Raw genomic sequence first — 14,778 nt, 5'->3', positions numbered from 1 at the left:
AAACCCTGTTCTGGTAGGCCATCAGTCAGTGACGAGTCTGTAGAGGCTATACGGGATAGCTACCTAAGGAGCCCTAAAAAATCTGTGTGTGAGCCCACATCGAACTGCACTGAATAGGTATGAAACTAGGAGAGTTTTCTTTGGTGCAGATTTCACATTTCTATCGTCTTTTGTTGCTTTCCTGTGACCGGGTCAAAAGGCACCATGACTTTACGGACACACTGTATAATTAATGTTTTGGCATTCACACTTCCAGACTTTTCCTTATGTAAAAATATACATATAAACTTTAAAAAGCAAATAGAATAGAATACCTACTATTCTGAAAGTTGTTTTCTTTTCTCCCATTTACGATATTTTAAAAGGTATTCTAAGGCACCAACTATAGTTTTGCATCTTTATTTTCCGTGACTGCATAGTATTCCATTGCTTAACCATCCAGAGTTTAAGCAGTCACCTGTTATAGGGTATGTTAGCCTATTAAGTTACTAACTACTACTGCAGCAGTAAATGTTTACTCTTTATTCATCTTTGAACCCTTCTCTATCTGCACCTTACAGATTGCTAATGATACATTATTTCCTAGGTGAAAAGATGTAAGTTTTGTTTTGTAATATGGCTTTTATTGTATCACGTAGAAAGTCAGTATTAGCAGCATTATCTCCTTCTGTGATCAGCCTTGGATACCTTTGTTAGGCAACCCTTTCACATCAACACTTTCTTTTAATACTGATTTGTTGTTGTTGTTTTTTACAATGAAATCCTTAGTTCAACTGAAATTCATCTTGGGTTTAAGATGTGAAGCAGTTGTCTACATCACACACTATTTATTGACTAGTTGATAGCCCCGATTTAAGATGCCACCTTTATATGTGTGTTGACGGTTTCTAAACTTTTAGAATGTTTTGGTTCATAGGCGTGTTTGTCTAGGATGCTACCAGTATCTTAATATTTTGATATCTGATATACAAGTACTTTATTATGTAAAGTGTATCCATCCTTATCAGTCTTTATATATTTAAAAACCTACAGAGGCCTACCCTATGCAGCTCTAACACACAGTTTGCTTATTATCTTCCATATGCATATATGAAAGAGCAGTAAAACGTCCCCAAGTTCTTACCTGGACCAGAACAATACCCTTGCTTATAAAAGTTAACTCTCCAAAAATATAAAAAGTTATCCTCATCTTACACATCATTTATTTATTTCATAGCACTGTGGGGAAGATTAAGTGAGGTAATGCCTTAAAATTCCTTTAAAAAAAAAAAAGTACCTGGAACATAAGACCACTCCATAAATGTGAGCTATAATAATTATGTTTTTAAAAATTTCAAAATGGGACGTTGCCTGGCCTGGCTAATAAACTGGCCAGGTTTGGCTCACAGGTAGAGCAAAACGATAGAACGGGTCGGGAACCTATGGCTTGCGAGCCAGATGTGACTCTTTTGATGGCTGCATCTGGCTTGCAGACAAATCTTTAATAAAAAAATAATAACATTAAAAATATTAAACATTCTCATGTATTACAATCCATTCATTTCCTACCACTCATGTTCATAGTTGCAGGTGGCTGGAGCCAATCACAACTGTCTTCCAGGACAACATCAAATTTTTATTGGATAATGTGTAACATACATGGGTCGTTGTATGGCTCTCATGGAATTACATTTTAAAATATGTGGCGTTCATGGCTCTCTCAGCCAAAAAGGTTCTCGACCCCTGCGATAGAACATACATGCCACCCTTCGTTCTTCCTAGCAGTATCACTAAACCAGCAAGCCCTTTCCAGTAATCTCTCCCTTTCATGTTTCCTAAAACTGACCGTAAAAGAAGAGGAAAAGCCCACCTGATGAGTCAATAAATCCCACTTCTCTCACAAAAAGACAAAGCCTCTCTCCGAACAGATCACTGGACTTAACAGTAACTGCAAGAGAAAACTGGAATAAACCTTATTTGTATACTGGCACTGCTTACCATGGTGGCGGTTGTTTAGGTCACTGACTACTGAATAATCAAATCAGAGTGTAGGATGCAGTGCTGACTTCACTGTGCTATCAGATAAACCACCAGCTACCAGGGCTCTGAGGGATGACGCCATCACTGCAAGGATGGGGGCAAGAAATTCAGTGTAATCAAAAGAATTTAAAAAAAATAAAATAAACTAGACAGAGAAAGCCAGTTATTATATTTTTTAATAATCTGCATCTAATGAACAAACTCAGCTAGGGCTTATATTAAATTGAAAACGCAATTTCCCACTGTGTGTTAAAAAATAAGGATATTTTTAATGTAATACTTAAGCAATCTATTGGGTCCTAAAGGCAAACAATACCCCCACTGTTTTCTAATTAGAATATATTTGAATACAGAAGTTCAGGGAAAGTGCTTCGCTTTAGATTAGTTACTAGGTCCTTTTACATCTCTGCGCCATCTCTCACATTTTCATTTTATCAAAATAATACAAGCACATAGTTTTTAAAGCCTGTAACAAACCCAGTCGTTCATTGCTCTGCCCCAACTACCCATTTCCAACACATCAGAGTCAATTATTTTCAACTCTTGGATGTTTCTTACGTTTTAACTTGAGATATTATCTACTGACTTTCTAATAAAATGTTGTAGGTCAAGTAGGTTTGCAAATATGATATAAATGTTTGCTCGCTTAATAGTTTGCATTGGATGTGGGGGACAGGCTGTAAGCAGGCAAGGTCATTATAGCCTACAGCTTAGTTTTAAGACTAAGTCTTTCCGACCCTTATAATCCTAAAATCTTCTCAACACTAAGCTTTTCCCCACACCCTTGACTGTTGCATGATGTGAGGTGGTACACTCTAATGAGGAATCCCATTTATGCCTCAGATAAGTGGCTCTGTATCAAAGACTTCCTTATTTGTATACTGGCTTAAAGGCTTTAATTTCTGTACTATAAAATAAGAGAGACCAGGGGCTCTCTCTTTCTCAGTTCCTGCTGCTGGCATTGCAGAAGAGAGGCAGCCAAGATAGCAGAGTGCTGAAGGAGAAGCAAGTTTGTGCAGAGTTTATGCAGAATTTGTACAGAGAGACGGAGATGGGGAACAGAGGTGAATAAGGCTGGTGGAGTAGAAACCTTTGATTCTAGGAATACTCAATTAAGTCAGTGGCTGTGGGAGCCCTGAATGGAAAGGGAAGTGTTTTCCCACTGTGTGTATTTCTCACCCACTGGGTGCGAGCTAGGATTAAAGGTAATAACCCACCAGTTCTTGGCTCAGTTGTTTCATTACCATCTGTCCGAATCAAATGCGAACCTGCACGGGCCAGGCAGCTGTGATGGTGGCTGTGGCTACTGGCTTTACAGATGTCTTTCCAAACTCTGTCACCACATACCAGCTTCTTCCAACACAGTCAGAGGTGAATACTGATTTCTGCTGTTTAAATGACTATTCAGTTTGTTCTTCGTGTGATAATGTAAATATTCTTCAGAGATGAACCACATAGTATTCTAAGACTACATCTCATTTCTACACTTGATCTTGTACCACCAAAAGGTCAAGAAGCAATTACATCTCATTTCTTACTCAAATTCTTAGTTTTGTCTTTTTTTTTTACCCCCAAGTTAATGGCTGCTTCTCCAAGCAGTACAATGCTTTATATACAAAAAGCTGAAGTCACGGGGACAAGGCCAGGTGTGCGTGAAATGAATCTGAAAGAATTATTGAATGATGGCATTGACAACTAAGGGTGTCCTGAGTGTTCCATACGTCATAATATTCTAGGGTTTTCAGTTTGTAAAAGATAAAGCATACCTACTAATGTAGCAATAGAGCACAATGCCAGTGAGATTTTCCAAGTTCATGGATAGATGATTCAAGTACGCAGCTCATACAGCTGCAGGAGATTCTGCCAACTGTGTATTTTCTTTTTTCCTTCTTGATTTGAGGGTAAGAATGGAAAGTGTTGGCCCTGGCCAGCTGGCTCAGTGGCAGAGTATTGGCCTGGTGTGTGGAAGTCTCAGGTTCGATTCCTGGCCAGGACACACAGGAGAAGCGCCCATCTGCTTCTCTACCCTTCCCCCTCTCCTTCCTCTCTCTCTCTCTCTCTCTCTCTCTCTCTCTTCCCCTCCTGCAGCCAAGGCTCCATTGGAGCAAAGTTGGCCCAGGCGCTGAGGATGGCTCCATGGCCTCCACCTCAGGCGCTAGAATGGCTCCAGGTTGCAACGGAGCAATACCCCAGATGGGCAGCGCATCACCCCCTAGTGGGCATGCCGGGTGGATCCTGGTCGGGCACATGCAGAAATTTCTCTCTGCCTTCTCGCTTCAAACTTCAGAAAAATAGAAGAAGAAAAAAAAAAGAATGTAAAGTGTTAGGAGTCCTAGCTAATTTTCAGCCTGCTCACTAAAAAGATGCACACCTATATTTTCCAAAATAGTGTGTCCAACAGAAAATTTCAGGTTTACTGAAACCTGAAATTAGTGACATGGATAATTCTCACCTAAACTGGATGGTATATAAATCTTCTGACTTTCATGTCCTCTAAAGCAGGACTTTGTATACATTTTTACAAGACAGTTTACAAATGTACAAACTGCTTTTCCTTAAGAAATACCAGCGCCAACTCACAGACTAGAAATGCACATGATTCCTCTTCCTAGAGTTCCATCTACAATGACTGTTCTCTTCACTCATTAGTACAGTTGATTATATGGAAAATAATACAGTAACTAATAAATAATAGAAGGATAAGCTCTGTATTTTGCCTACTCACAACTGTAAACCTACTTTCCCCCCACCCTGTAGAATTATCTGAAGACTTTTTTGAAGTACAAAAGCCCTAATTCTGAACTATGGAAAAATTCTGGTAGACTCTACTTTCTCTGAAGTAAAGATATGCATATTTTAAAATAATTTGAAAAATACATATTTTCTCAGAAACAATTATAGTGCTAATGACCAATACTACACCCATGAACACTTTAAAAATATTGTCAGAAATAGTTCCCACCACCAGCAAAATACCTATTTTCTCCACTGAAACAGAGACGTAAAAAGCACTGGCCAACCAGGTCAAAGCAGGTCAATAGATTTTGAATATATTCAAACACATATTCAATTTATGTTGACTCAGATTGAGTTTTTTAAAAACAAGCAAAATATAAATGATAAAATTTAAAACAGCATGGAGAGTGTTAGGGAAATACAGAATGATTAAAATTTTGACATAATGAAGTAGGAGGGCAGGTTAGTAATAATGTTCTGGGCTGATAACATTCAGTAACACTCTGATATTACTAACATTTGCCAGAAATAAAACTGAATAAATATATTATGATCATATACTGTGGGCAGCATTCCACACCCCTATTAGTAAACAAATGAAAACAGATAAAACTAAACAAGATAATTAAGTTTTAATATTAGAGAGCTTCTGAGACAAGGGACAATACTCACAAGAGAAGGCGGTTGACTCTTGGTCCATCCTGCCTCTGAAGGCTAATCTGAGATCTGTACACTTTCATCGTTCTGGCTCCCTGTGTCTATGCTGAGACTACTACCCCCCTTTTATAACTTTCAGGTTCTAGTGGTGATTTGCAAACTATTTATAGATATTAACTAAGTTTAAGTTCTATGTTGAGACTAACTAACATAGGACTGACTCATGTTTCTCAGAATATGTTTTTTCATCACAGCCAAGGAAGCCAAATATCAATGAGCAGGAATCAAAAACTGGTATTAGAAATGATACCCATATCAATAAAAACACAAAACCACACTATGATCACAACAGGAGTCACCAGCATAAAAGAGTTAAGAGAAAACTACAATATCCAACCAAATCATCAATTTTTCAAAGGGTATACTGTGTACAGAAAGAAAAATGATAGCTTGGTGCAGAGCCCTGTATATAAAAAGAGGTTCAGCAAAGAAGAAAAAGGGGGAGGAAGTTGCAAAAAGAAGAGACGCTGGAGTATTGAAAGGAGGTAGCAAACTTGAACTAGAAGGGAAGCAGCATGACCAGCAGAGGCAAGGAGACACAAAGCCAATTTCATGAGAATAAAAAGGAAATGGGTGGAGAGTGACGGAACAGAGGTGAAATTAATATTGGGAGGAATAAATTAGCTAGGAAGGTTTACCTACAAGGAAGACGAGTCTATGCGTAAGTGGACAGAAAAGTATTTAAAAATCTGCAACAATTTTTCAGAAATTTGGATTTCACTCTTTAAAATGACTAAGTTAAGTCTTCAACTAAGCAAGTATGTAACACATACAACATCGCCAATTTTCAAACCCCTCAATATCTACTTACACAGAAACAGAGACACCTGAGGTCCAGATGAGCACCGCTAGGGCTGCCACTCTGATCGGAGAGCAAATATCTAAGAGGCTAAGGGTTTTCATAACAATTACTAAAAAATCCACTCAATGTTCATTTCCAACTAAAATAGCATGCTGCAAGTTCTTGGCAACCGTCTGTGCAGTGGCTCACCCATCTGTGACCCACGACAAGCCAGCAGTCCCTTAGGTGGTTTCTATTTCTCTGCTGCATTGTCCTGGCCTCCAGCAACGGTCTCGGGTTACGTGCTTGTCCACTCCATATTAACAGAAATTATGTATTATGCTTAGTTTTCTCCTGGCTCTTCCTAGTTTTCTAGAAATGTGTTAATACCAATAATACTATTATTGCTTTTTAGTAATTACTTTTCATGCGCGCGTGTGTACACAATATCATTATAGTTTCTAACTCCTGGAATTATTCTGGAATATTTAAATCTCTCAATATGGAATTGAAATTATTGTATCTTTTAAACTTTATTTCTTTTTTCCCCTTGTTTTAAGAGGGGGAAAAAGGGAGAGAGCAAGAAAGAGAAAGAGAGAGCAAGAGCAAGAAAGAAGCATTAACTCGTTGCTCTACTTGGTTGTTCCATTAGGTTATGCACTCACTGATTGCCTCCCGTACGTGCCCTGACCAGGGATCGAACCTGCAACCTTGGTGCACCAAAAACGATGCTCTAGGCCCTGGCCGGTTGGCTCAGTGGTAGAGGGTTGGCCTGGCGTGTGGGAGTCCCGGGTTCGATTCCCGGCCAGGGCACACAGGAGAAGCACCTATCTGCTCCTCCACCCCTCCCCCTCTCCTTCCTCTCTGTCTCTCTCTTCCCCTCCCGCAGCTGAGGCTCCATTGGAGCAAAGATGGCCCGAGCGCTGGGGATGGCTCCTTGGCCTCTGCCCCAGGCGCTAGAGTGGCTCTGGTCGCAACAGAGCGACACCCTGGAGGGGCAGAGCATCGCCCCCTGGTGGGCAGAGCGTCGCCCCCTGGTGGGCGTGCCAGGTGGATCCCGGCCGGGTGCATGCGGGAGTCTGTCTGACTGTGTCTCCCCGTTTCTAGCTTCAGAAAAATACCAAAAAACAAACAAAAAAAACGATGCTCTATCCACTGAGTCACCTGGCGAGCGCCAAGCTTTTATTTCCATAGAAATGTAATTTTATATATAAAATCTATTAATTACAGCATCACTCAAAAGAGTTAGATTTAACCAAATTTGGAGGCTATTTCAGGAGTGATCTACCTGAATATACAGGATGTAGTCAAAAATAAAAAGTCATTTTGGAAATCCTGGAGGGCCTTCCCCAAGAGTACGCTTTATACAAAAGCAGAGGACATGGAACCACAGCAAGAGATTCTTGGACTGTCAGGAAAACATGACACATGTACTAAGATAATGTAGAGAATGAGGACTGTTTCGAATATGAGGTCCAAATCAAAGGTCACAAGAAGAAACGCTGGCTTGTCATAGAGCAAATGCTTCTCTCATCCAAGTACTAACCAGGCCCGACCCTGCTTAGCTTTCGAGATCAGACGAGATCGGGCGCGTTCAGGGTGGTATGGCCGTAGATGAGCAAATGCTTCTCAATTGGAAAATCCACCTACATAACAGTTATCAACTCTCCAGAACAGGGTGACCAACTAATGACAGGTCTAAAACATTTCTAAAAAGTTTTCATTTGTTTAAAATGGGACACTTGGTTTGACCAGCTTAATTTTAGTTATAGACTATAGCTGAATTTTAGAAAACTATTTTGTAATAGTTTATCATTCAGAGATTCTACTAATTCAGAAAAGCTGTCCCTAAATAAGGCTGTATTGTAATTTCAAATATATTTATAAATTGTACTGAAAAAATGAAAATAATGTTACTGCTCTCAACTCAGCCAGCAGTTTGCTCATAAGCAGAATGATTCTGTATTCCACTACTATACCCAATGGTAATATCTCAAGATCAATGCCTTATACCAGTAGTCAGCAAACTCATTAGTCAACAGAGCCAAAAATCAACAGTTCAATGATTCGAATTTCTTTTAAGAGCCAAATTTTTTAAACTTAAATTATATAGGTGGATACATTGTTATTAACTTAATTAGGGTACTCCTAAACTCCTAAGCTGGCCACACTCACAGAGCCAAAGAACTGCATGTGGCTCATGAGCCGCGGTTTGCCAACCATTGCCTTATACAAATGGTCAGCATTATTTAAACTTTCTAGTTGTTAGTCATGTGAAAGCCACAATGAGCACAAATTTATAGCTACTATAAAAATAAGGCTCCCTAAAGTACAAAGACATTTTTATGCTATTAAAAATATTTAAGTTTACGTGAGTACGTTTTTTACCAAAAAAGTAGGTATGAAATTTTATTAACATCTATTGTTCAACATAACAAGAATCTGTTCACTTAATGGTGACTCCGAAACTTAACAATATAACAATAAAAGTTCTGACTTTCTAATGGCTAACAAGACAATCTACTTTCAATAGTAGGATAGTCATAGTTTGATCTTCCATAGTAGAATGAAAAAGTATAGACAATAACTAGTAAATTTACCTTCTTTGAATTTCCAATTCCTCTTGGGATGGGCCATTTTGAACTTGGGCAGGTAGTTGTGAATTTTGTCTAGGCAATGTTGGCCCTAAAAAGAGAGGGAAATATTACAGATGAACATTACCTTGATATTTAACAGGCTAGAGATAAAGCCACGAGAAGAACATAAAACCATCACGTTTACAAATGTATATTCTTTTTGTTTAGCAAAATAAAATATAAGCTTTACATAACACACAGCAAATGAAAGACTGCAACATAATACTGTCATCATCACCAAAGGCTTACTTGAAACAAATGGGAAACATTAACAATAAAGGAAAAATGAACATTTATATATGAAAAGCTTGATTAAAACAAGTGTTCAATGAGCATCTGGATAGGCACCTAAGCTTGACAGTTTCAAAGACAATGAGACATTCTCTTTGGGCTACTTGTTCATGAAGTGGAGAGGGAGAACTTAAATGAAAAGTCAGAATTCAAAAACTCACCTAAATAGAACACTGGAAATGAAAAACAGGAGAGAGAGAGCATGAGAACCTTATTACTAGACTGATGTATGCTAATGTATTGATCAAATTTGCCCAATTTAAACTGCCACTTTTATTTAATGGCCTGGCATCAAGCACAGGTGAAAAAAAATTTGCTAGACTTAAAAAAAAATAAAGCAACCCCCTGCATTCAAGTCAACATGGTTCCGTTGCAAGAAACTGATGACCATCCATTCCCACATATCTTGCACAAAATAGATCTGTTTTTAGCATATGATATAGAATGCTACTAAATTATAGGACATTTAATGTCACTGGATATAAAAATTAAATGTGTCATAAAATGAGATAAATACTGGACCTAATATACAATGCCTAGGATTACAATAGGACAGTTTTAAAATCTAATTCAGTAAACAAGAGAATAAAGAGTTATCTTCCAGTATTGGAGAGAAATATGAGTGATGATATGCTACACATACTTGTAAATTTAGTGCGCCAGCAAATGCCCCTAGCAGATATTTTAAAGGTGTTTCATAGACCACTAGTATAAAAAAACACTTAATAAATAAATGCTTCTAAAGCAAATTCTTGTAACATATGAAGTAACAGCAACAAGTATTTTATACTAGTGGCATAGTCTTCACAACTGGAAAGATAAGGCTGTAATACACAACTGGTTTATATCAAGTGTAGAAAAACAAATAATTTGATCTGAACTTACCTACTAATTTTTTCTTCATTTCTTTACACATATTTTTATATTAATCATTTAATTTGTCCTCTAAAGACAAATTAGATGACAATTTCAGTGATATATTTCATTAGATTTCCTACGAGTCTGTTATTCTGAGAACCGCATAAAGGAAATATAAAAATATATTAATCCCATGTAATCAGGAACAACAAAATCAAAAGCTTGTAAAATTAAATACACACTGAAATGTCTGCATAAATAAAATTATATAAGTTGGCTAGTAAACAGACTGGAATTCTTTCCTTGTATAAAAATTAACATAATAATGTAAAAATACTGTAATCTTAAGCCATACACTAAAGGTTAATACTTTACAGGGAAAAAACGTCTCATATTTTTTGGTAGAGGGCATACATACAAGGTAGAAGGGAACTTTAAGAAAATATAAGTTATTTGGGGGAAATATTTTATATATCCAAATTATATTTACCCAAAAATATTAAATGGGCAATTCACAAGGCTATTTTGGTTTAACTATTTGTATAAAATAATGTTTATGTATTTAAGTGAAAACCTCAGGTTACTCAAATAATTAAACAGCCGGATGTCAGACTTCTTTGGTATCCACCCCAAAAAAGAATGTAATCATACTACTACATCTAGGGTGGGTATTGTATCTCAATGATTAAATTAAAATCTGTCAATGTAAGTTTTAACTCAAATATATAAATTCAAGAAAAGATGCTGCCTGACCAGGCAGTGGCGCAGTGGATAGAGTGTCAGACTGGGACGTGGAGGTCCCAGGTTCGAGATCCCGAGGTCGCCAACTTGAACGTAGGTTCATCGGGTTGGAGCAAGGCTCACCAGCTTGAGCCCAAGGTCGCTGGCTCAAGCAAGGGGTCACTCGGTCTGCTGTTGCCTCCCCGGTCAAGGCACATATGAGAAATCAATCAATAAACAACTAAGGAACCACAACAACGAATTGATGAATTGATGTTTTTCATGTTTCTCCCTTCCTGTCTGTCTGTCCCTATCTGTCCTTCTCTCTGACTCTCTATCTCTGCCATAAAAAAAGAATATGCCAAAATGTTAACTCAATTCTATTGGTTTTATTAAAAAGGTTGGGGGTTTTTTCCCAAAAAAACTAACATTAGTTGATATAACTCACAAAAGAATCTGAATGAGAAAAAGTATCTTTTAGCAACTTACAAAAGCTGCTTTGGATTTTTTTTAAGTTAAAAGTTTTACTCTGTAAACTTGTTTTAAAAGTTCATTTCCTGGCTGATATCATTAATTATAAAAATAATTTACTACAGTTTATTCATGCAGCTAAGAAGCAAAAAAACAAAAAACAAAAAAACCTCACAAAAGACCCTTTTAAAATGGGGGCGTGGGGGGAAATTTGATCCAAGAACAACTCTTAAAATCTTTCTACATGGTTCTCTGTGATAATGGGCTATTTGTCTTTCCACAGATGTTCTTTAAATAAGGGCAGGAGAGGAGAAGTATTCCCCTTGGCATTTTCTCCACCTATATTTAATCTGGTTGTTGTGTTGGTTTCTTTTTCACCAATATGGTCAAGTCATAATAATGAGCCCACTGTGCATTAAAAAAAAATTAAATTAAATTAAAAAATATATACATACACACATATACTATAATCATTAAATCTGAGTTCTAGGAAAATTATGAACTTCAGGTACACAATTACATTTTTTCTTCTTGTCAAACATTCTGCTGGGTTAGACAATTGGTAAATTATACCAAAGGAACCATACACAACATGATGTAGCAAATAGGATCAGCAAGGCTATCAGCGACCATACTTTCTGGAATATAATTATTACTTAGTAAAACATAGGTCATATTCCTACATGAGTATCTGTGTTCTCAGAGAATGCAAAAAAGGTCCTTTCCTAACCAGTGGGCAAATGACAACATTTTACAAGCATCATGTGGTGGTTAACAGTTCTCTTTTGGAAAAGGGTAACCACTGCTTTGTTCCTGTTCTATCATCATAGAGAACAGAAGCCATTGGAGGGTTAGTTTGGTTAGCTCTCTTTGTTTTACTACCATAGCCAAAGACAATGGTTATTCTTAACTTGGCTCGGCCAGAATTCACATAGCAAAAAGTATGTGAATTATAGTTTCTAATAAAGAAAATGTGTCCGTGTTGCTGAAATGGTATCCTTTAACTGGTGAAATTCAGAATAGACTTGTTCTCTAAACCAGGAATGAAGGACAAAGTCCTGACTTCAAATTGAGTTTTGGTTAAAGCGCATTTCACTTACTATAATATTTTAATTTACACAAATATAGTTTCACACTTATCCACAGACTATTTAAAAACACAGGACCAAAAGACAAATAGGTGTTATCATACACAATACAATCAAGTTTAAACTTAGCAATGTGGTAATTAAACTGTTTGTACAATTCAAGATAATGGGGAAAATCTACTTTTTAACACATAATTTTACAACTTAAAAAATTCACTTCTATTAAGGCCAAACCAATGTCTTCTCTGCAATTGGGTAAACTGTACCTACTATTCTGCAGGCAGAGCTCAACATATTCAGGAGCAAGTATAGAACATCAAAGAGATTTTTCAAAAAGAACTAGAGTCCTAATAATACAAATTCAAATAATCATTCAAGGCTAATGCAGAAGAGGGTCTGGACAAACCCCCAAGAGGAGGCAGAAAATTCAGAAGTAAAAGCTACTGATGAAACAATTATTCTGCAATGATTAAGTGTGGATTCTGGGGGGCGAGGGGATATATATACAAAGAGCTGAACAATATAGGCTCACTGCTATAACTGTGTCACCACCTATAGTGATTTTAAAATATACCAAGAAATACACTAGAATTTTCATTTTTGGAAATTCGTAACACATGTTTCTTTGCCTAAACCAGCAAGAACACAAACTTTAATATTCAATATATTCTCTTTATATGTAAAAGAACAATATCAATAATACTGAAGAATCACATCAAAAACTCTAAGTCACAGGGATAAAGTACATATACACAGCAGAACCATTTGTATAAAACTTTTGCAGTATATCATTTTATAATTTTATCTCTTATTTAAAAATCTGGCCAGGTATACAAGAGTAAAAAAAGATATATATGAGTTTAAAAAAAAAAAGGCTCTAAGATTTAAAAGTTACTTTCTGAACTTGGATTTTCAAAACAAAATTTCAGAATCAAATGAGGATAAAAAGAATTGAGACCAGCGCATGCGTGCACACGTGTGTGTGTATGTAGATATCCTCACGTAGGATGAGGATATGCATGTATCTGATTAACTAGAATCTGGCTGGCTGAATGACAGATCTGGTTATGTCTACATAAACAATACATGTATGAGCCCTGGCCGGTTGGCTCAGCAGTAGAGCGTCGGCCTAGCGTGCGGAGGACCCGGATTCGATTCCCGGCCAGGGCACATAGGAGAAGCGCCCATTTGCTTCTCCACCCCTCCGCCGCGCTTTCCTCTCTGTCTCTCTCTTCCCCTCCCGCAGCCAAGGCTCCATTGGAGCAAAGATGGCCCGGGAGCTGGGGATGGCTCTGTGGCCTCTGCCCCAGGCGCTAGAGTGGCTCTGGTCGCAACATGGCGACGCCCAGGATGGGCAGAGCATCGCCCCCTGCTGGGCAGAGCGTCGCCCCCTGGTGGGCGTGCCGGGTGGATCCCGGTCGGGCGCATGCGGGAGTCTGTCTGACTGTCTCTCCCCGTTTCCAGCTTCAGAAAAATGAAAAAAAAAAAAACAAAAAAAACAATACATGTATGTACACACTTCTGTATATGAGAGTGAGAGAAACCACTCTATCAGTATAATTCACTCCTAAGCCACAGATACCTAAACTACTGAACAAACGGGTAATTGATCAGAAATCTACCAATTAAAGCAAGGAACAGCTTACATCTGCCTGGCAACCTGTAGGCCTACAAATTGTTTCAAGTTAAGCAAAAGCTCTCTTCCAACAGGCACATTTACATTCCCCAAATCATAGCAAGATGGATTTAATTTTTCCTTTAACTTGCAAATTAAATTCTCAAACAAAAGAGTTAAAAACAAACAATAACTTCTCTTGTTCATGTTGAATGAAGTGAATAAGATTAGTTTTAAGATCCTAATTCTAACTAAATCCTCACTTGAGATGCCAACTCAAAAGCCAACTCAAATCACCTACATGAACCACAACAAATATCACAACATAAAACAGTAGCTTGCTGTTGATCACAAATACCACAAACCAGACTATGGCCTAAGGAAACAAAGTTATGGAAATGTGCAAGTAGTATGTACTACAGCTTGAAAAAGTAATGTAAACATAATGTTGCTTACCACAGAAAATACATCGCAAATTAGTGCTGTCCTGGGTAGCAGTAACCTTGCTCTGGGCTGCAACAGACACCTTGGTGTTAGAAGCTTCGAAGGACAATGGGGCCATCTGAAGAACTTCACGTAAACTAAAAGGTGCTTTGAAAGGTTCAAAATATATTTATACACACTTCCTATCTAGATCCTCATTCTGGAAGCTCTATTAGGAATTTAATAAAAATGTATCCTCTTTAACATTAGCTTTAAAAAATGTTATATGAAAAAAAAATGTTATATGAAATCTTATTTGTGGAAAAACCCTGCAAGTCACAGTTTCAATGATGCACTTACAGCTTAACTATTTCCTGAGTTAGACAATCAGAGAGTGCAATCAATTTATGTATTACAATTATA

At 37.6% G+C, this 14,778-nt stretch overlaps 1 protein-coding gene across 6 annotated transcripts in view; it reads right to left on the bottom strand.

The window, feature by feature from the left end:
• ENAH (ENAH actin regulator) overlaps positions 1–14,778 on the bottom strand; it is a 144,098-nt gene that overhangs the window by 26,288 nt on the left and 103,032 nt on the right. For all 6 annotated transcript variants that reach the window (XM_066237418.1, XM_066237445.1, XM_066237437.1 and 3 more), the window contains one exon: positions 8,854–8,938. In XM_066237418.1, coding sequence (XP_066093515.1) covers positions 8,854–8,938 — 85 coding nt within the window. The remainder of the gene's footprint in view (positions 1–8,853; positions 8,939–14,778) is intronic.

The sequence above is a fragment of the Saccopteryx bilineata genome, chromosome 1 (assembly GCF_036850765.1).
Source record: "Saccopteryx bilineata isolate mSacBil1 chromosome 1, mSacBil1_pri_phased_curated, whole genome shotgun sequence".
NCBI lineage: Eukaryota > Metazoa > Chordata > Mammalia > Chiroptera > Emballonuridae > Saccopteryx > Saccopteryx bilineata.
Note: the sequence above shows the minus strand (reverse complement) of the source record. Positions and strands in the feature narration are given on the sequence as shown.